The sequence below is a fragment of the Musa acuminata genome, chromosome BXJ2-3, assembly GCF_036884655.1.
Source record: "Musa acuminata AAA Group cultivar baxijiao chromosome BXJ2-3, Cavendish_Baxijiao_AAA, whole genome shotgun sequence".
NCBI lineage: Eukaryota > Viridiplantae > Streptophyta > Magnoliopsida > Zingiberales > Musaceae > Musa > Musa acuminata.
The window spans coordinates 41,341,027-41,363,376 of NC_088340.1; the positions used below are offsets into that span (position 1 = coordinate 41,341,027).

General features: G+C 38.1%; 3 protein-coding genes across 5 annotated transcripts; 2 read left to right on the plus strand and 1 right to left on the minus strand.

Moving 5' to 3' along the window:
* Positions 1 to 1,288: 1,288 nt before the first annotated feature.
* LOC135608330 (general transcription and DNA repair factor IIH subunit TFB2-like) lies at positions 1,289 to 14,360 on the plus strand. 3 transcript variants are annotated; one of them, XM_065101071.1, is made up of 15 exons: positions 1,289 to 1,535; positions 2,185 to 2,352; positions 3,168 to 3,236; positions 4,106 to 4,199; positions 4,303 to 4,403; positions 4,531 to 4,576; positions 4,657 to 4,716; positions 4,827 to 4,895; positions 7,577 to 7,660; positions 7,765 to 7,848; positions 10,088 to 10,173; positions 13,252 to 13,342; positions 13,483 to 13,563; positions 13,872 to 13,946; positions 14,054 to 14,360. In XM_065101071.1, the coding sequence occupies exons 1-15, from the start codon at positions 1,423 to 1,425 to the stop codon at positions 14,186 to 14,188; spliced, it is 1,356 nt and encodes a 451-aa protein (XP_064957143.1). In that variant the 5' UTR covers positions 1,289 to 1,422; the 3' UTR covers positions 14,189 to 14,360. The 3 variants fall into 3 exon arrangements, with proteins under 3 accessions (XP_064957143.1, XP_064957144.1, XP_064957145.1); XM_065101072.1 differs by having other exon boundaries at positions 4,303 to 4,374; positions 4,523 to 4,576; XM_065101073.1 differs by lacking the exon at positions 3,168 to 3,236.
* Positions 14,361 to 16,592: 2,232 nt separating this feature from the next.
* LOC103978674 (luminal-binding protein 2) lies at positions 16,593 to 20,900 on the plus strand. The gene is made up of 8 exons (XM_009394550.2): positions 16,593 to 16,754; positions 18,008 to 18,275; positions 18,354 to 18,568; positions 18,662 to 18,904; positions 19,212 to 19,691; positions 19,763 to 19,917; positions 20,024 to 20,106; positions 20,191 to 20,900. Exons 1-8 carry the CDS (start codon positions 16,697 to 16,699, stop codon positions 20,693 to 20,695), a joined length of 2,007 nt encoding a protein of 668 aa, XP_009392825.1. The 5' UTR covers positions 16,593 to 16,696; the 3' UTR covers positions 20,696 to 20,900.
* On the minus strand, positions 20,736 to 21,693 carry LOC135607621 (uncharacterized). Its single transcript, XM_065099574.1, has 2 exons — positions 20,975 to 21,693; positions 20,736 to 20,870 (listed from the first exon to the last, which is right to left on the minus strand). The coding sequence occupies exon 1, from the start codon at positions 21,691 to 21,693 to the stop codon at positions 21,022 to 21,024; it is 672 nt and encodes a 223-aa protein (XP_064955646.1). The 3' UTR covers positions 20,736 to 20,870; positions 20,975 to 21,021.
* Between the last annotated feature and the right edge of the window lie 657 nt (positions 21,694 to 22,350).

Consider the following 22,350-nt stretch of genomic DNA (forward strand, 5'->3'; position numbering starts at 1 on the left):
CAAGGATAATAGAATTGACATGAGTCATACAACATGACGATGGAGGCCATGCATGACAGTTATAGTCTATCTTTCCATTGACTAAGGAGAATTATTCGGAGAACACAATGTTAAAATAGGAGGTTGTAAGAGGTGGGAAAACAACGACAAGTCTAAAGATACTTAGCTAAATAAAACCAAGCATAAGTCAAGATGGAGATGGATTCAGATGAGTGTCGTAACACCACAAAGGCAGATCTATTATTTAAAAATAAATTGACACAAATGCAAGGTGACGGATGGTACGGTTATGGGTATGACAACATCATGGTAAGACATAAAAAAGAGAGACTTCCATAGAGTTATTGTTCCCTTGCTCTCACGGAGGAAGAGCATATAGTAATGAAAGATTTTCGAGGAGGTGGAGAACGCAAAGGCAAACTTTAAAATATTAAGATAATATTGAAAGATAAAGGTCAATGAGCTTTGTAAGACCAGTGTTAATAAGTTTCTTATTTAAGATAATAAAAATTGGGGGACTTTGAGTTTATACAGGAGTACTCGATCAATGAATAAAGTAGACAATATGTAATATTGTACCTTTTATACTCAGGAGTAAACAATGAAAATAATGAAAAATATGGTATAATCCTAGAAGTGATCAAAACTATCAAATATGGAAGAATTTTACTCTTTTTTATGTTAAACTTCATACATTCTAAAAATTAGATGATAATTAGAAGGTAGATTGTAGTAACTAACTCAATATAAAAAATATAAATATTTTGGATGCTTTAGAAGTGTGAGTGAAGATCAAATGAAGGCTAACAACCAACTTGATACATAAAGCATAATTCTCAAGGAGATGAGTGAAGTAACCTTTGTTTTCTTGACTAGTATCGAGTTCTCTTATTTATTCAACTCTAGGACGCTTCAAAGAAATTTAGTAGAAAATAATAATTATTAAATATTTACTAATGATAATCAATTATTATTTATTTTATTTTTTAATAGAATAAAATGAAAATGATGTAAATGGAGACGACAATTAAGTGGGAGAGAAATGGACGAAAATTTTGTATGGAGGAATGGCCTAAAAAACTTCAACGTAGATTAGTCTCTATTGATTAATAATATTTTGATTATTAATTTAACTCTATATATATATATATATATATATATATATATATATATATATATATTCCCTCCACCAGTCGGGTCGCATCCAAAACGGATCGGGTTCGGAGCTTGATTCGGATCGTCTCTTGATCCGAATTCATGATGGAAGGAGAGTCGTCTCTCCGATTACACACCCAAGCCCCCGGTTTACTGAGCGGTAGAGTAACACGAAGCCGACGAAGGAAGAGGGCATACACAACCCTAATCCATTCCATTTTCCTTTCTTTGTTTCTCCTCGATTTCTGATCTTTTGGGAGCGCGAAGATGCCGCAGGTTCGGATCATCGCGAAAAACTTCATGGACCTGGTGGCGGCTTTGCCTGCCATGAAACTGGACAAACTGTATGAGAGCACTTTCATCTGCGAAGCTGTCCTCAGGTGAATCTTCTTCCATTCCCTTTCTTGTCTATTATTTCGTATATATTCCTTGATTCGATCAAAAGGCGCTATTGTCGATTCCTTGCCTTTTCTGCTCAATCTATGGTAGTTCACCATAGATTGAGCAGGTGTAGTTGGTTCGGAGAGAGACCAGTTAGCGCTCTTCAATTTTTCTTCATAGGAACAATATCCTTGATGTTTGGTGGTTAATTTGCCTATGAATGACTTGCTTGGTTTTTTGAGTGTTGGCGTTAGAATCAACAAGTCTAATAATTATTTATCTGCAACCACCAACATCAGGAATTCAACCTTATGTGGTTCATGTACTTTGACCTGCGCAGTGAAATTTTTGTGGATCAATAGTTCACACTGACTGACTTGTATTTTACCTTGACATGTTATAGGTGCAGTCATATTTTTCATTATATGGTGCTTTAATGTTATGAATTCTAGGTCTTTATGTTATATTGTTTACTTTGTTTTAATCTATTTTCACCTACTTTATCATTTCTATTATCTGATGCATTTGCTGCTCTTCTTAAAGCAGCCAATATATTTGGTTGCTTTAACTCTCATTTGTGGAGCTATGTGGCATTTAATGACTGAAATTACAGCATGCTTAGTCTAATTTGTATTTTTCAATCTTTAGATCTCTGCCACCGATGGCTAAGAGGTATGTCTTGCAAATGCTGTATATTGATACCCTAATAACAGCCAAGTCGATGGAAGAATGGTTGCTTCCAGATGGGCTTTCCAAACACAAAGTGGCTATTGATAGGTTGCTTCAGCTGAGGGTTTTCCTTGAAGTTACTGATAGGTATAGTGCTTTATATTCTTGAAACTGCTTTTGTGGATACTCATAACCATATCTGGCTGTGCTCTACTTCCTCCATGGTACCACTTCTGAAGGCCATGATGTACCAGCATCATTTTTTACATTTAAAAATCATGTATGGAGATGTGCTATTATGTCTTCTCCTATTCATCTTACTGTACAAGAGCTTATACTATTTATGCAATCTCAATTTTCTGTATTCCTGATTAAGTTTCAATGCCTTTATTTTAATTGCTATAATTTGTTCGAACTCAGTCTTTCAGGTTCATATTTGTTATAAGTTGTTCTTCTCTTTTGTGAAGAATCTTTTTGCATCCTTTTGACCTGATAAACGTGATGGATACACTATCATATGCAGTAATAGATAATCTATAGTTTTTATACCTGATTATTTCCTAACTTTTTTACTTGTAGATCTGGTTATTGGTTTCTTTTCTTAATGTAAATTCTTTAGCAAGTTCCTCCCTGAAGAATTGGCTCACAAAAATACATCGTATTTGCCATTCTCTTCCTGTCTCTTAACTTGATCATTGTATCCTCTGCTTCTACACTCCACTGTACTGTTTAAGTTGGGGAAGGCAAAATTTCTTTGGTGCGCTTCTCATATTCTATATGCACAAGAGAGAAATTGCTATAACCTTTCCAGCTTGTGCTCCTATATTTTTGTGTTATTGCTTGGATTTTCACTTTGTGGTATGATGTGCTATAGCTTTGTTACAAAATTTAAATTATTGGATGACTGTAAAACTGCCACAAAATCTACATCTGTGTACTATTTGTATTATAACTGGTTGCAGAAAGAAGGAGACAAGTTACAAGATAAACCCGAAGTTCCAAAGCAATATCCAAAAGTACTTGGTGAGCGGGTATGCATTGATATGTGTTTTTTGGTTCCATATCAATTGTCAACTAAAATGAAAGTACAGTAATCTGACTTATGGGCCTGAGTATATTGCAATCTAATTGAGTACATAGAAGTGTCTTTGTGTCGTGCAATTGAAGTCAAGCTGATGTGTTGTATGCTTTTAAATTAATATAACCTTTCTCTGCCCAATTCCATATGTTACTATCAAAAGGGTATAATGTCAACAAGGACCATTGGATTGTGAAGTTGAAGAGCATTGTGCTTCTGGGGTCTTCCACTTCTATCATTAGGATTTGAAGATGATATTTGCACAAGCTACTTCTCCTTCACACACTTGCCCAAGCACTTTAGCTTCAATCCTAGCTGTGATGGCCTAGATGATCCTAGCTATGCAGTAGTCAATGTTGTTTAAGTAGGTGTTGATGATGATGACCAAAGTCACCAAACTAATGTTATTGGCCTCATATACAACGCTGATCTAGTTATTGTGGTGGCCAGCTTAGTTATAGTAGTGGTTGTCCTTGCAGAGGATTGTGACATGATGTTTTGATTAGAGTTAAATGTTCTCCCTTTTGGAAGTATAAGGGTTAAAATAACTGCACATATCAAAAGATCACTCACACCATTTGTTATAAAACTGTGTTTAGCATAGTCATGTAGGAAGGCACTATGATCAATTATTAAATTCTTTTGTGCTCTACAATATGGCAAATGTGTGTCCAGATTCCAACAATTGTTCATTATGACTTTTAATCATGTTCATTTTCACATGACTGCGGTATGTATATTGGCAAAACAAATCTTTCTTTTATTTCATATATCTAAGTCAAGGAACAAAATAGGTTTATTATTTTTGCTTCGTAATTGCAGTGGGACTTTACCCAGAGAGCCGATGCCTTTGAGCATCACAGTCAGACTGCCAACTTTGGAGGATCTAGAGACCTATGCCTCTGAGCAATGGGAGGTTGCTCCTTAATATCCTATTGATTTACCATCTCAATAGTTATTTTATGCTTATAACTATACAAGGTTGCTTCAGTGGTTTCTTCTTTTTTGGTGGCAAACAGTGCTTCTTGTTGCAGCTTATAAATTCAGCTCAGGCAGAAAAGTTGACGAGCTTCAGTTCTTCTATGATTAAGGTTTTCCAGCGAGGCCTTTTGAGTGCCAGGTTTTCTACATCTGCAATTATTCTGTTGGGATGTTAACACTTGCCATATCCTAATTGTAAAAAATTAATCTGTTCTTGCTGTAATGATATATACAAAATTTGAAGTTCTGATCTGCCAGATATGCAGGGAAAATGAACCTCCGAAGTTAACTGAGAATGGCTTCCAGTTCCTTGTGGGCATTTTTCTAAATCTTATTACTCTTTTAGCATTTCAAATTTCAAATTCTTATAGCTGATCATTTCCTGTAAACAGCTGATGGATACAAATGCCCAACTTTGGTATATAATAAGAGAATACATCTCAACTGCTGAGGTATTTGTTAACATACTATACTTTTATCTCCATTTCTGCTCTAGTTGGCTTTTATTCTTAAAAATTTCTGTTACAAGACTGATTTTTTTATTCCTTTTGAAATAATGTAGGATCGTGGAGTTGATCCCACGGATCTAATATCATTCCTTCTTGAGCTGAGCTTTCATACCCTTGGCGAGGTATAACAATCAATATATTTTCTGAAACACTCTATATAGACCTAGTAAAATTAATTATGTCTATCTATGGCACAAAAACATTCTTATATTAATCATGGATACATCTTGTACTGTGAAGAATCATTTTGGTGTATGGAAGAGCTTCATTTTCCATCTATAAAAACAAGCATATAATCTGTATATAGTAGTGATTCTAGTGAATAGTGATAATATCATAATAAAAGATGATATTAAAAGATGTTTCTTTTTCATTTATAATGAAATAACAAGTGATCTAATATCAATTAAAATGCATTTACAATTTATTTTGTATGCTTACTTTATGAAGAAAATCTGCAGTTCTAGCAAAGTAATCACTGGTCAACCTGAATAATACATCACCACATAGCACATCCATGATTCCACAGAACAACAATGCTACCTTCCACATATTGCAAACCACGTTACATTTTTCGTGCTCCCTCTCCATGATCTGGAACGTCTCTTGTTCCAGGCATCTATGTTTCAGCTGACTCTGACTGCTTCTTAGGAGGTTACAACTGAATACTATTGCCCCAAGAATTTTAATAATCACGTCTGATGAACTGCAATCTGGTTTTGACCATTTGTGGTGGCTTCAAGCCAATTCTTTGAGTTCTGACTGGTCCTGACTGATTTTCAGCTAGTTACCAGTTTGATCCATAATGTCTTCAAATTGATGCCATTCATATTTGGCATTTTCAGATCCTTCAGGCCACATTAAAGAAAAAACTGACTTCAGTACCTAATCTTGCTGATCAGTCTTAATTTAACCTCATTTCTTTTAGTGATCCCAGAGTCAATTTCTAGTTTCTGTGCTTGAATCAGGTTCGAGGGACATGATCCCTTTTATTTTTGACCGCTCCAAACCACTTTAACAGAAAAAGGAAAATCTCTCTATCAAGGTGACTGGCTTTCCTAGTTGGCAACCCAAAAGACAAGAAGCAAATGAGTAAGGAGAAATATGGCTATCCATGAAAGAGAACACCTTTTGATCAGTCTATACACACAAATTTTCTCAATTTGATCCCACTGTGTAATTAATGCAAGAGATCCCAATTTAAATTTTTGGTCCCATGAAAAGCACTCTTCCTTCTGTACATGTGCATTATTGATGTTCTAGTGTGTGTCCTAAAGATCGTCCCATGTAGAACATTTCTAACAGGATTTCATGAAAAAGGTAATAAAGGATCATTATGTTTCCATCAAATTAATTTAAAACCTTTAAGCTCAAGGTTTTATGTCAACCTGTTTGATTGATATAGTATCACCGAATAGTGTATTGACCTATACTCTGTAGTGTCTGAAAAAAATATAAAAAATGAAAAAATGAAAAAAAGGTCCAATCAGTATGGTCCATTCTTGGTGCTTGATTGGGTTGGCAAAAACCAAGTGGACCATGTTATTTGAAAGTTACATAGAAACGGAATGGCCAACTTGGTTGGACTTGTGAAAAACCAGCTGGCTGATACAATTGGACTGGTATTTTAAGTATTGTTTTTGGTTTCCATTTACAATATCAGATAATTCATTCGAGGGCAAAGCAAACTTTCTGCTAGTAAGGCTCATATAAATTGATCCTCCAGACCCTGCACTGTCAAAAACATCGTACCCTAGGCTATCCCCACCTAGCAGGCAAATGATCCCTTATCTATCTGTTTCATAGGTTTTCTCACTTTTTATGCTGTTCTTTCCAATTTTTGTTATCTGATCTTTTATTCATCTTGTATGCGACTATTTCAAGTGCTTCGTAGAAAAGTGGGCATGTGCCTGTAATATGTTTTGTTTGGCTTTGTTATCTGGGATTAAGTCTAATTGAGGAACCCACAATTCATGTAATATGCTGGAAAGAGATTGTTATTTCTTTGTTAATTGAATTTGAAACATATCTTTTGACAATATCAGATGCACAACTAAGGTTTGCAGGATCATAATTTATTTCGGGCTTGGTTATAAGATTAAGAATTATAAATTGTCTGGACCGGTGGAAGTGGATTATTTTTCTTTGTTTTTTAAATGACTTATATTCTGCTGGGATATGTTGAATTTGAGTGCCAAAAAAAGATTGTATTAGCTGGAACGAATCAGAATCTACCTGACTTTTCTTGAGCTGATTTGTCTCCTAAAAGGTCAGCATTTGGATTTAACTGATACTGGTTCAAATTGGTCAACCCTGTAAGCCTTGCAACTTTTATGGATAGTTATGTGACTAATTTGCACATTTATGTAGCTCTGGTGGGGTGACCTTTTATTCAACCATGTACATTGCCTTGCAGAACTTTTTTGATTTGGTAGTTTATTCCTAATCATCTCTTAAATCATTTTCTAGCTTGGAATTTCTTTTATCTATGTTATTACATCATGCTGAGAATCTTAAAAGGCTTGTTGTAGTTGCTGTTATCCAAGCATTTGTTTTTCAAGATCCAATGTTTGATATACCAATAATTATGTGTACATATACAAATATATGATATATATTTTTCATCACAGTTCAAAATGCATTACTAACTTTGTGTACTAGATAGCTCTTGATTTCTATGGAGATTCAGTGACAACTTAACTTTAGTTCCTCGTATATCTTTTCTTGCTCTTAATCCTGTTACTATCTTGTTGCTTTTAACTCAATGATTAGGTAAACTGATGCTTATATCTTTGTGTTGCAGGCTTACAACTTGAATACTTTGACTGATGTTCAACGAATTGCTATTAAAGACCTTGCAGATCTGGGACTAGTCAAACTTCAACAGGTGAAAACAAATTTATCTGTTCCTTCCCTTCCCTTGTGATGATAATTCAAATCATTAATGGCTTGATACATTATATCTTAATATCCTACTTTGTGATATGGCAGGGCAGGAAAGAGAGCTGGTTCATACCTACTAAATTGGCTACTAATCTTTCAGCAAGCTTCACAGATTCGTCATCAAACAAGGAGGTTTGTCTTTGGGTAGCTTTGTTAGATGCCTATGAATTAACAGAAATGTTTTCATTTTCTCAAGTGTTCAGTAACACTATTTATTTAGATTTTCAGACAGAAAAGTCTTGTAGTGATTCTAATTTTGTTTCTTCCTCTTTCTATGCTTTCTACCATATATTCTGCAAAGGTTAACTATGACCATCAAGCCCTCCCAGCTATGCTATATCAGCTCAGGAAATTCTCGAGAGTTTTTCCTATTCTCTTTGAGTCATCTGTGATTGAATGGAGCATCATTTTTCTAATAGAGATCGATGGATTCCTGTTGAATCTGCTCATGATTTATCTTGTTTTCATCTTCAGGGAACAAGTTATAATTTGCTCCTGTATTTTCTAATTTTTTCATGATTCATCTCTACATTCAAATTAGATCATTCAAAATACTTTATACATAAGGAAAAAAACATAATTTATACATAGCTTTTCACTCTTTTGATAGCCATCTACAAGGTTAAAAAACCAACCATATAGGGAAATTCCTGAATGAACTCAGTATGGGTTGACTTTTACCAGTCCACACCATGACTTGTACATGGACTGGACAAGTTTATTGGTTCTATTTCAAAGTTGGGGTTACTGCTAATACACTTACCATCATGACCAGTCTGATCAAAATTTTACTGGTACATATAGAAATACCAGATGATATACCTACCACCCCCTGGTACATGTATCTGTGAGGAGACAATTATCTCTTCGTTTTTTTTTCTTTCTTTCTCCTTTTTCTCTTGCATTCTCTCTCTCATGTCTCTCTCTCACATCTCTCTTCTTCCTCATCATCACCTCCTCACAGAGTCACTGCCACCACCAGCGCCTCCATCCCAGTACATTGCAACCATTGTCACCTCCTTTCGATTCACATTGCCAACACCTTTTCTTTGCCTCCTCCCTCCCCTCTTCCTTTTCCTCTACCTTCTCCTCCTCCCTTGCCTCCTACTCTGGCTGGATATTTTCTAGTCGACATGGTGGCATAAGGTGTTCAGTATTTCTACCGGACCAAGATTTAGAACCTTAGTCATTTGCATAGAGCAACTGTGATATGGTGGATTGGCATGGACCTAGATGCTACTAGGTACATAGCAAAACTGATTTTCCTGGTAATTGATACCATTATTATGCATGAATATCTATTTATGAAGTCAATTGAGAGTTTGTTTAGCATGTACATAGTCCCTGGCATGATCTGAACTATTGTAAAAAAGAATGTTTGTGGTCTTATAGCCTCCAAACTAGATCACTTCTTGTCATATTATCTTTTATTTACTTAATGATTTCATCTGATTGAGACCATCTAGATTCTAGAGTATGACTGAAGCAAACATGCAAGCTGTAGGATTCACAAACTTGCATAAACAAGTATAAGAAACATGAACATCTTGATTATTCTTTTAAGAAGTTAGGAAAATCTTATTAGAACGGGAGAAATAGAATGTATGAGCTGTATTTATTAAGGATAAATATGGTGGTTCATTGATTGAAATGGTTGGAGCTGGAGCATGTACTGGAAATTCTGAGGATAGTTGCATTATCTGGCAGTATATTTGATTTGGTAAATGTCAGGCAAAAAAACCTCTCAAATAACCTGCATTGAACTTTTCAGTAGGTTCTATGGAGCCTGACAGTAAAAGAAAATTGATTAACCATCCCGAGTTCTATGAGTTTTGTTGGTTATGCTATTATTCTGAATGTTGACCGAGCACCTCATACTATTAGTTTTGATTCTATTGGTATCAATCATTTCCGATGCCTTTTACATAGGCCAATTTTAGGTTAAGCTAATGCTTCCAGATAAACAATAAGGAAAACCAAATAAATACAAAGGAGCTGATGCACAAAGTTCTGGACCAGACTCTGTCAGAACTATGGGGCAAATAAGCAGCAGCATTTCTTTCTGGGTATCTGATAGAACAAGGCCATCCACTGATGAACTTCTATGAAAGACCAGGGAAGGCAACAGTTTGTTGGTCAAGTTCAAATTACTGGAAGTTTATATTTTCTATCCACATTTAATTTGGTTATTTTGTTGTTATAATTGGTCATGCATGTTGCAACTGTTACTTCACTGATAGTTTATGTGTTTTCTATGTGAGAGAGACACTATCAAAATGTGTTTACCTGTTAATCTATCTTGTTTCTTATCCTTTAATGTTATCTTTAGCAGGGATACTGTTGTTAAAGCTTGTCTGCAACTTTTAAACAGGGATTTGTCGTTGTGGAAACAAACTTCAGAATGTATGCATACTCGACATCTAAATTGTACTGTGAGATTCTACGTCTCTTTTCAAGGTAAAAGCATTCTAAAATACGTGCTATTGGGCATTTTTCCAAAGTTCATCTTTGCTGTCTCCGATAATAGAACACACTTTTGCATGCAGACAAAAAAAACCATTTATGCAAGATTTATATTCTCACTTCTTTTCATTCAATATCAGGTAGCCTTGTGAAACTTGGATAACCCATGTTGTTTGGTGATGTTGTACAAATTACAACTTTAAACTCTTTCTTTAAATAAACTATTTTATAAAAAAATCTAGACCTGATGTATCAAATTACATATCAGTGAACTTTGTGTAGCCTGGATTTGTTTAAAAGGTCCTGCTACTGTTATCCTATGAGGGGATTACTTAGGCCTTATGATGTCAATATATTTTTAGGCAAAATTTGATCTTAATCTTGTCATATTTTGTGGTAATTGAATAGCTAAAGTTGGTGTCAATTTTTTTACATGTAGTCATGCAATGTGACGGAAGCCAAACAAAATTGTAAACCTTCATAACATTCTTAAACACAAGTACATTGTTGGTTGTAGTTTAAATTCATGAAAAAATGAAGCATATTCTGAAATTCCCTTGGACATTATTTTCTTATTGTTTTCATTTTTTTTCTTTATGGAAAATATTTAGAAGGTAGGTTTTTAGACATGGATAAACTGTGTTTATGCCTTTTATCTATTTTTTTGGGCAATGAGTAAACGAAACTTTTCTTGATTCATTCTATTAGTTAATTTTAGACAAAGGATATTGACTCCTTTCATGAACAAAATGAAGAGAAAAAAAGAAGACTAGGTGATGGTTAAAGGATAAAGATAAAGTTCTTCTAATCAGGAGTTAGCTTTGTATTTAGTTGTCTTACTTTGCTCAAAATAGGCTATATGTTGCCTATTTTCAGGTAGAATGAATGCTTCTAGCCAATCATTTTATCCATTCTTGGTCCCATTTTCACTTCTCTGGTCTATATCTAGATTTCTGCTCTTTATTGTTTGCTCTGTACTCTGCTAAAAAGTGTATGTGATTCTCCTTGACTGTATTGATGGGAGTGGGAGCCTTGGACATTGGGCGACCATTCTGTGTACTTCAACCTTTTGACTACTGAAATATATTGGATTGCTCAATTGAAGAATGAATACGAAAAAGAAATATCTTCCTGGATGTACAAGATATATAATTTTACGAGCTAATAATGTCTTATGATTGCTCATTTTTTTGTTGTTATTCTACATACATTCATGTTGGTTTCTGCATGAATTGCTATAGTTGCTTCAGTTTCTAGATCCGGTCAATGTTCTGTAGAAGATTCACCCTGGTCTCATGCATCCTCTGAACATTTAGCAAGCTTAGTGACCATCCAAATATGTGGTATTCTTAAGACTGCCACACCTTTAGCTAGTTCTCTGGAAAGGCTCCAAGCTGATGGTTCCTTCTGTAACCCAAAATTTGTACACCTTCAAATTTAAATCCTTATTCATCAGTTCTTTTGCTGGTCATTAACTTTTAATTTTTCCATATAATGTTACAGATTTGCAAGATAATTTTCTTCCAATAGAAAAAAAGACCTTTGCCATTCATTTAAACTCTCTGTAATTAGGGATACTGTTCCTGCAAAGTTTCTCTCTCTATTATGTCTGTTGCTGTCTCTTATACATAGACAGCTCTCCAGAATTTATTTTTTCTAATGTTTCCTCTATAATCAACATAAAAAAGGTCCGAACTCTTTCTTTGCAGTAGAAGGTCCTCATAGATATGTTCCTGCCACCTGAATTGTTCCTTGTTCAACCTACTAGTTTCTGGCTTTTATACAATCCTTTTAAGGAATCTGTAATTTAATGAGCAAGAGGTTGTTGTTGTAATCTAGTCTACTTGGTCCCTGAAACTTCTTCTGCAAATATACTAATGCTCACAAAAGCGAAAGTGCCACAATTTTATGTAGTAGTGTGCTGGTCAGCATGACTGGTGTCACAAGATTAATGAATTTTGGTTTGCTGTTGTTGTGGCATGAAAATCCATGCTGAGTCTGGGTGCAATACGTTGCTGGCTGGCATGCTTTAGCTCAGACCAGCACAGTAACAGGAGAATGCTTTCTTATATTCCTTTCTTGTCCTATTTTCTTAACTAGAATCTAACCTAAAAGATTTAGGAAGGCTGTCAGAATAGCCTCATCCCAAACTTAGTAGAGAATATATGTTAGAGAGGATTCGCTGGAAAATCGAATAGGATTTTGCTAATATTCTCATAGTTTCTACATTCAGTATGTTCGTCGAGATAATGCTGGATCAGAACTGTGGAATTTGATGTCAGTTGGTTGCTTCTAGGTTAGGTTGGGGGCTTAAAATTGTTTATTTAATTTATGCAAACTCAAAATTGTATCCAGTTGTGATTTTCTATTCTTGAGTAATATCAGGAGTCATCATTAACGTTGTTGGTGTCTAGATCATCCGGTTACATTTTATTTAATAATGTTGTTGGCCCTCTCATACAAGTCATGTTGATTGAAATTAAAAATTGATGCATGTTTATCTCTTTGAGCCACTATATCCCTTCCCACTTTGGTATCTTCTCCTTACCTGTTTTGTCTTTCATCTCATATATCTCTTGCATCCTCCCATTTCTCACTTCCACACTTCTTCACAGCCCTGTTTCTCTGTTTCTTTGCTGAAACAACTCTGCAGCTGCAGGTTTACTGTTCATTTCTGCAGTAGTCATTGTTTGCTGTTTCGTCATCATTGCAGTAGGCCTTCTGGTTCTAGAACTGATTTGTTTCATCCTCCGACTCATCTACAACTGAAATCAGGCTCTTCTATTTGAGTTAGACTGAGAATTTTGCTTGAGATCAAGGAGAAAGCAACCTGAAGATCCTAAAGTTTCATGTACAAACTATTTCCAGTCGAAACATGTGACAAAATTTTGCTTACTATACGACTTGTATAGCTTTTGTTTCTTAATGATCCCCCCACTGCAAACTTGGTTGTATAAAAACATTAAAAGCAACATTTACTCAGTGATGTGTTATCAAATATCAATTTAAAATGTTGTTACATGTTTAACATATTGATTTTTTAATAATTTGTTGGCTGCTTCCTTATTTCAGAATCGAATATCAACTTCCAAACCTCCTTGTTGGAGCTATTACAAAAGAAAGTTTGTATAACGCTTTTGAGAATGGGATTACAGCTGATCAGGTTGAGCATTACCAGTTTTGTTATTACTTACTATACTTATTTACAACATTATGTGTTTTCTGTAATAACCTGATTGATTCACTACTGTTATATAGGATCATCATCTGCTCTGATTTTTTTTTGAACTTTTGCCTTTTCAGATTATTTGTTTTCTTCAGCAAAATGCACATCCTCGAGTTGCACAAAAGATACCTGCAGTTCCAGAAAATGTTACAGATCAGGTTGACTGTTGTAAAGATTGAGTCCCTTTTAGATTTAACCCCTTCCAAAATTATGGCTTTTCTTTTTAATGTCAAACTATTATATTCTGGGGCAAGTAGAACGATAGTCCTAGTTTTTAAAATGCTTGATGCTTTCTTGATCTTGAGCAATTAAGTTTTTCTTTTTCTTTATAAGGATAACAAATTCAAAAAATTTCTTGTTATTACTTTTGCAACTGTAACTTCTTTATCTCGCTTATCATCTGAGTGAATACATAGTTGCTAGTGAATTATAAGATTGATCCCTTGAAAAATATATTCTAATGCAGATTAGGCTCTGGGAAACCGATAAAAATAGAGTTGAGATCACTCCTTCATATCTATACGAAGATTTTCCATCAAAGGTGATAAATTGGCAATAGCAGATAGCATTTGTCTACATGTTAATTATCTTATTATAATTTTTTCCTCATTTTCTTTATTTCGCTCTTTATACTTCAACCTTGTGCAGGAAGTATTTGAAGCAGCATGTGATTTTGCAAGGGAGCTGGGTGGATTGTTGTTTGAAGATTCAAGAACCATGCGATTAGTTGTTCGTGTCGAGGTGCACCAAGAGATGCGAGATTTTCTGCGTCGCCAGAGATAAAACATTGGTGGCTTAATGAATCCTAGAAAACTGGGGAAATGCTCTAATTACAAGTGTGTACAGTAAATGTTGGTGGTCAATTTTGACATGCAGAGTCTTTTGTTTGGGTTAGACATGGTGTGTAGCACATGTTTTTAGATTATTATACTAAGCTCACTGGTTAGCAATTGAATATTTTGGCAGATAGAGAAATGACTGGATGCCCATCGATCTCCCTCATAATGACTTATAGAATGAATCAGATTGATGTATTACATTGTGATGACTTTTGCTGTCTGGATATAGCAGGATTCATAAAGTCCACCGAGTTGTACTGCATGGTTTAAGGACGCTTGAAGTCACAACCATGGATGAGATAACCTTCATGAAGATGAAGGAATGACGACAGCAATCAGGAACAGTTCATATCTCTGAAGACTGCTCATCTCAATCCTTGTTGAGGAAACCTGTGTTGCACTTAATGTGGGATCCCCTTGAACAAACTTAGGCAGTTGTTGCTACTGTTAATGTATGCAAAAGGGGCACAATCTCAATTATGTACTGTAATTCCTTTGGTCAGAGTTGTCTGTAGGAAATATCTTCCATGATGGTGTGATGTCCAGGTTTGAGATGTGTGTATGTTGTAATTTGTCTTAGAGCAAATATGAATGTCTTTCCATATGTTAAAAAGCAAGTTGCAGCAGAATTATCCATGACAGATGGATGCATGCTTTCAAGGATCTAATATTTGTCATATTCCAACTTACATGGTATACAGGTCTGAAACCTTGGTTTGGCAATCAACCTCTCTCTATCACTGTTGTGGGTCGGTCGTTCGGCTTGTCCCTCGTTTGTCACCCCTATGGCAATATATCAAGAGGGGATATTGAAGCTGCTATATAAGGTTGTTTCTCAATTGGTTAGGTATAAAAATCGACCCTCAACGTTGATCTAAGGCTTAGATTTTTTGAAAGGATATCTTACACTCCACATAAATCCTGAGAGGATTAACTTGAGCGACGAAGAAACCAGATTGAAAATCTTCTCTCGACATTGGTCTTTGTGTAGGAACCCTTCGAGAAGCCAAACTCCATCTTGGTATAGCTTAGAGAGGACCTCGAATGTCCCCACATCTTTGGATCTTAATCAGGTTGACTCAACTCTAAGTGTTGATGGTACATTCCCTCAATATTTTAACACTCGGAGGGTATCAACGTCATCGCAGGAACATTCACCTCTAAACCCTCTCAACAAGTACTCCAACGAGGAAGCCCTCCTCCCAACCCATATCACATTTACCCAAGGGGGATAGCTACCCTCCTTTCCCCAAGTAGATGCGTCTACTTCTGCTTAAACATTGGAGCGTAACCAACGTTTATTCAATGACTCGGGACTTTTACCTCCGGGGACAAATGTAAGACACCTGACTGTTTCTACCGATGTGTTCATAAATCTCATCCATCAAGTTTAAATGCTCATGAGCATGATATAAGTTATCACCCCGCTCCTACCCCAACTAGCTCAACAAATAATATCATCGTCTTAGCCATGGCCAATGTCCCAACCATCATTGGCACATGCACTTGGTGGGACTCCCCCAACCTATGCTTGTGAGCACCCTACTCCTCGATTGTAAGTTTGGTATGCCACTGCATCAGTGCCCTGCTCTGCTCAAATCAAAGACCTAATCAATAGATTCAATGAATGACTCCCTGAGTGCTCGATTGCGACAAATGGACTAAGCCTAGCTAACTCAAGTGTCGATAGTATATTTCCTCGACAAAATATTACTTCACAATACTCTAAGAAAATGAAGGCAGATTTAGGATCCACTCATTTAGCAACATATACATTCATATATGTATAATTATATATATACACGTTTCATTGAGATAATTTGTCGAAGTATATGATTGAAATATTTTGTAAACCACACGTTATTATTAACTATTGAACTAATTTGGACCCGAATGAAGCTAAGACTAATTCTGGACGAAGTGTTTCAGAGTGAAAGTTGACATATTGACTATATCTTCATTTGTGACGAGGAATGGGTTTTGGCTCGTATTAGATCTACCGCGGTTTAGATACAAGGTATGGTTAAGTAGATGATGTAGACGAAACCCGACCGGATGGTTTGCTTATATTGGACTCAGCCCATCTACAGGCCTGAGCCCAATTAAGCAGCTACTATGGGAACATGATGGAAAGGCTTCTCGGCCGTGTGTTTTGGAACGAACGGCTTTGATAAGCCCAACGACATTTCTCGCTCCTATTGGTTGAGACCTTCGAAGCTCGAGTTCTTATTGGTCCACGTCGTCGGCATGACATGTTCCCTTCGTTCCAAATGGTCGAAGTGGATCCGAATCGTTCACACTCCCATACCCAAACCCATTATAAATTCCGCTCGAGTCCCTGTCGACCGCCACCGAGCCAGCGAGCGAGAGAGAGAGAGAGAGAGAGAGAGAGAGAGAGCGACCGAGTTATTTTGGTTGTTTCTTCGGAGGAAAGCACCCGGGGGGAGAGGTGATGGATCGATCGTTGCGGAACCGAGGGTCCGTGATCCTGTTGGGTCTCTTGCTTGCTGGTAAGTTCTTCTGATCTGATCTTAGTGGCGTCATCTTCGGTTTTGTTTCTCCGATCATGATCTCCGGGCCTAGGGTATGGATCGATCTGATATATAATGTTGCTGCGCGAGGGAGCGTGTTACTTGTTCCCGTACGAGTATACAGACTGTCTTGGCTTGGATTCGTTCCGTATCGTTGGTTTCTTTTAAGTTTAGATAAACATACTTTTTTCCCATAAGATTTAAATTAATTGATGCTTGGAATTATATGTTGTTGTCTTCAAGCTGTTCCCAATACTTAAGAAAGGAAAAAGAAAGAAGTTCGGGTCATTGGTGTTTGCGAATTGATAATTGTTGAGGACTATCTGTTCATGTCTTCGCAAATGACATGTATATTATTATCTGTTCGCAATCACCTGCTTTAGAGGTCATAAGCTACGAGGTTCTGCCGTAAGCGTTGATTGGTTTGGAATGGGATGGCTGTTCCCGTATGGTTCTTTTTGGTGCTTCGTGTAACGTTTTTGACCTATACATTCATTAAAGAACTTTAGACTTGGATTTGCGTCTCAAGAAAAGGATACTTTATGATCGATATAAGCAACTGGAGTTCCATAATCCATATGAATTCAAAGAACATTGCATGTTGTTGTCATTGTGAGTCTAGTTAAGATGCTTCACCTGTTTTTGGTGATTCCTCCAATTAACTATCCGGTGATTTCTCGGGCAGATGGGCTAGTCACTTCTCATATAGGGCTTCCTCTGTCTCTACACGGGTAACTTTTGACCACTGGTGACATCCTTGATTGATTGTAACACTTGAATGATTGCAACACTCGAAGACTGAACCTTGTTCGCCCTTCTTTAACTAAATTTGCAATTTTCCATAGTTGCCATTTCTAATCTTGTATTAAGATGGTAATCACATTAAGATTTGAGAAATGCCTCTTCATAAGGTGATGGTAATCCAATGAAATTCTATGAAATCCAATGAGGTTGAGTTCCTATTTGCTTCTCTTCCGATATGAGATTCAATTTGATTCCTCCAATATGAAATCCAATGAAGTCTCGTTACTGAACAACCAAGGATATATAGATGACTGATCGTATTTGTTGTTGCTGAAGCTTGCCCAATCTTTTTAAAAACTGAGCACTATCTTGATATTATCAGCTTTGTGTTTTCTTTAGATCATACAAGTAGTCAAATATGTTTTCTGAAAGTAGAATATCTAGCCATGATAAAGCATATAAGAATAAATTTGCTGATATATTTGCAGGATCTTTGTTTGCATTCTCAATTGCTAAGGAAGAGGCCACCAAGTTGGGAACAGTTATTGGGATAGATCTTGGCACCACCTACTCTTGTGTTGGTGTCTATAAGAACGGTCATGTTGAGATCATAGCCAATGACCAAGGAAACCGCATCACCCCATCTTGGGTGGCTTTCACTGATTCTGAGAGATTGATTGGTGAGGCCGCAAAGAATCAGGCAGCCGTGAACGCCGAAAGGACCATTTTCGACGTGAAAAGACTTATCGGAAGAAGGTGAGTTAGCTTTATATGCTGGGTCGTTTATCTGTTGAGGCAAATGTTATTAGATGCTTACGAAGTTGTGACCTGCAGATTTGAGGACAAAGAAGTACAGAGGGACATGAAACTTGTTCCATACAAAATCGTTAACAAGGATGGTAAGCCTTATATCCAAGTCAAGATCAAGGATGGTGAAGTTAAAGTTTTTAGCCCCGAGGAAATCAGTGCAATGATTTTGACAAAGATGAAAGAGACGGCAGAGGCTTTCCTCGGAAAGAAAATTAACGATGCTGTGGTTACTGTTCCAGGTATAAAAAGAACATCTTTGATGAGTTTCCTCCTTGAACTATATGATTTTTTCTCTAGAAACATTCTCATTTGTTCTTCTTTTTGTGCTGCAGCTTATTTCAATGATGCTCAAAGGCAGGCAACCAAAGATGCTGGCATTATAGCTGGCTTGAATGTGGCCAGAATTATCAATGAACCAACCGCTGCTGCCATAGCATATGGTCTGGACAAGAAGGGTGGTGAAAAGAACATTCTTGTTTTTGACCTTGGTGGTGGGACATTCGATGTTAGCATCCTGACAATCGATAATGGAGTTTTTGAAGTTCTTGCCACTAATGGCGACACTCATCTGGGAGGTAATATCAACATGAAGTCTCTACTGCATGATCGATATGTCAATTCAAAATAGGAACATTATAATAGATATGTTTGGAGTTCAGCTGAAAAATCTATTTAGGATGTGAATGCAATTGAAATTTAGTATTATTTTGGATCATACTCTTTAAAATACCACATATATATAGTTCTCTAATTGGTCATTTTCATGTTGTGAAAATTTCATCTTTCCTATTAACAGTTAGCCAATCGAGTAATCGTTCCTGGTTGCTTTGTTTGATGTGTTGTGTACGATGCTTATGAATATTCATTCCTTTCTCTTTGCAGGTGAGGACTTTGATCAGAGAATCATGGAATACTTCATTAAACTGATCAAGAAGAAGCATGGAAAGGACATCAGTAAGGATAACCGTGCTCTTGGGAAGCTGAGGAGGGAAGCCGAACGTGCCAAGAGAGCTTTGAGTAACCAGCACCAAGTCCGTGTTGAGATCGAATCGATCTACGAAGGCTTGGATTTCTCTGAGCCTCTTACTCGTGCCCGTTTCGAAGAGTTGAACAACGATCTATTCAGGAAGACTATGGGCCCCGTGAAGAAGGCTATGGAAGACGCCGGACTGGAGAAGAACCAGATTGATGAGATTGTTCTCGTCGGCGGGAGCACAAGGATTCCGAAGGTCCAACAACTCTTGAAGGATTACTTCGATGGAAAAGAGCCAAACAAGGGGGTCAACCCGGACGAGGCCGTAGCATACGGTGCGGCTGTACAGGGAAGCATTCTGAGCGGAGAAGGCGGTGAAGAAACTAAAGGTACGTTCGACTACATTCCATTTGTGATCTTCCTCATCCTTTGCTTAATTACATTGTCTCTCTGCAACCAGACATTCTTCTTCTGGATGTGGCACCTCTCACTCTTGGGATTGAGACGGTTGGTGGAGTGATGACCAAGTTGATTCCAAGGAACACTGTGATCCCAACCAAGAAGTCTCAGGTGTTCACAACGTACCAAGATCAGCAGACTGTTGTCTCCGTCCAGGTACTTCCAACTTCTTTACTATCCTGATTGCAGACATGTCTCGCTTCTCTTACTGCTAATTAATAGGAACTTCACACACATCTTTGTCCCTCTCACTATACTGTAGGTCTTCGAGGGCGAGAGGAGTCTCACGAAGGACTGCAGACTGCTTGGCAAGTTTGATTTATCTGGAATTCCACCAGCTCCTAGGTTTGTCTTCCTTCTGCTTCTCAGATTCCGTACTCCAAATTTTAGATCTTGCCAGTAACTTGTTCCTACCATATGACAAAACAGGGGCACGCCTCAGATCGAAGTCACTTTCGAGGTCGATGCCAATGGCATTTTGAACGTCAGGGCAGAAGATAAGGGTACCGGAAAGTCGGAGAAGATCACCATCACCAACGAGAAGGGCCGGCTCAGCCAGGAAGAGATTGAACGGATGGTTCGGGAGGCAGAGGAGTTCGCCGAGGAGGACAAGAAGGTGAAGGAGAAGATTGATGCTCGTAACCAGTTGGAGACCTATGTCTACAACATGAAGAACACCATTAACGACAAGGATAAGCTCGCCGACAAGATCGAGAGTGAAGAGAAGGAGAAGATAGAGGCAGCACTGAAGGACGCCCTGGAGTGGCTGGACGACAACCAGAATGCCGAGAAAGAGGACTACGATGAGAAGCTCAAGGAGGTGGAAGCTGTTTGCAATCCCATCATTTCTGCTGTGTATCAGAAATCTGGCGGCGCGCCTGGCGGTGGCTCCGACGGCGGTGACGACGACGACGACGCACACGACGAGCTTTAAAGCAGCAGACATTCTAGATGGGATTTCTACAGATTTGAGATCAGAGCTCATCAGAAAGAGCTCGGCTCGTTAGCTCAAGCCTGGTTTTTGATTCCGGATTCTTCATACCCTAGAAATAGATTTCTCTTCTTTTAATGCCTTTTATTTAGCTAGTAAAAATGTGCCTCTTCTTATCCTGTCAACAAAGAAGACAAATCTAAGCACAGATACTGAGTCAACTATAAAGATGAACAAAGCAACACGCAGACTCCTCCCCGACTTATTTCTCAGTTTACTCACCAGATCAGAAGCAAGCAGTAACGCTCCAGAGGCGATAAATACCACACTCAGCGACCTGCTTTACCTTGTCCGCCGCCCCCTTTAACGCTTTGCTCCAGCTTAAGCTTCTCTTCCAGCCACCTCGAAGCCATGCCGTAGACCCCTTTGATGGGATCCACGGCGTCTGGCTCGTCCACTACCCTATCGCCCGCCTGACGCAACCTCTCCCTCGCCATCATCTTGAGGTAGCAGGAGTGTACGCCATCCATGTTCTCCTTCAACCACGACGTGCCGTCCAGTCCCGATTGATCCATCATGATCATGATCTCCGAAACAACATCGCCAACGGTGGCCGACACGTTCCTGAAGATGTCTTCGCTTCCTCGAGGGAGATCGCTGTTGGAGCTCCTGCTCCTCCCGAGCTGTGGCTGCGCAGGAACCGTGTTCCTGGGGAAGACCGGCGCCCGACACGCCAACTCGGTGGCGTTGCCGACGACTCTCACAGCAGTCAGATCTGACATGTGGAAGGGGACGGCGGTTGCACGCTGCGGTGGGATTTCTCGGGTCTGTGTTGGATTCCTTGGGAGAGGGAAGAGAAAACGAGAAGTGGTGATAACGTCTGTATCAGAGAGCTGCGAGGCCACCGGAGGTACAGGGGATGAGGACTGGGAATCCACAATGGCGGCCGCCGCCGCCTGGCTCTTCCAGTTGGAGCCATGGCTCTTGTTCTTGCGAGCCATGGACGACCTTTGGCTTCAAAGGCACTCACTGGTATATATATATATATATATATAGAGAGAGAGAGAGAGAGAGAGAGAGAGAGAGAGAGAGAGAGAGGGGCAAATGTCTGAAGATATGGTTTTCTGAGAGCATGTTACGGCCGGGGGAAGCACTCCAAATTGATGCTATAGATTAATGGAACTTAATTATCTTTCTTGCAATTATGAATTAAAGCGTAAGGTTTTCTCTATTAGCGTTCTATTATTTTATAGATACCTCATGTATCCATAAGATCTTGTGACGATCTTAGGATTTCATGAATCTAGTTAGGCTTCTCGTGTCGCTTGCTGTGATCGTCCTCGATCCCTTCCTTGTTCACCCTGTGTTCTGTTGATAACAGAGTTTGAACACACGAAACATCATCATGAACTGCATCAGAAACAGGCATAAGATCGCAAGTCTTCGAAGCAACTTTTGCCAAGAACGTTCATGCTCGGATCAATCCCTGCAGTAGCACAAGAACCGAGTTCTCAGGGTTTGTGGATGCAATGTCCTATATCTCATGAACCAAACCGGAGCTTGAACTCCACCACTGGCAAGATCAAGAACAGCACGGGGAGTATCATCACCAGATCAAGAAATGGTCTTTTGAGAGAGGTTAACGGCCCAACTAACTC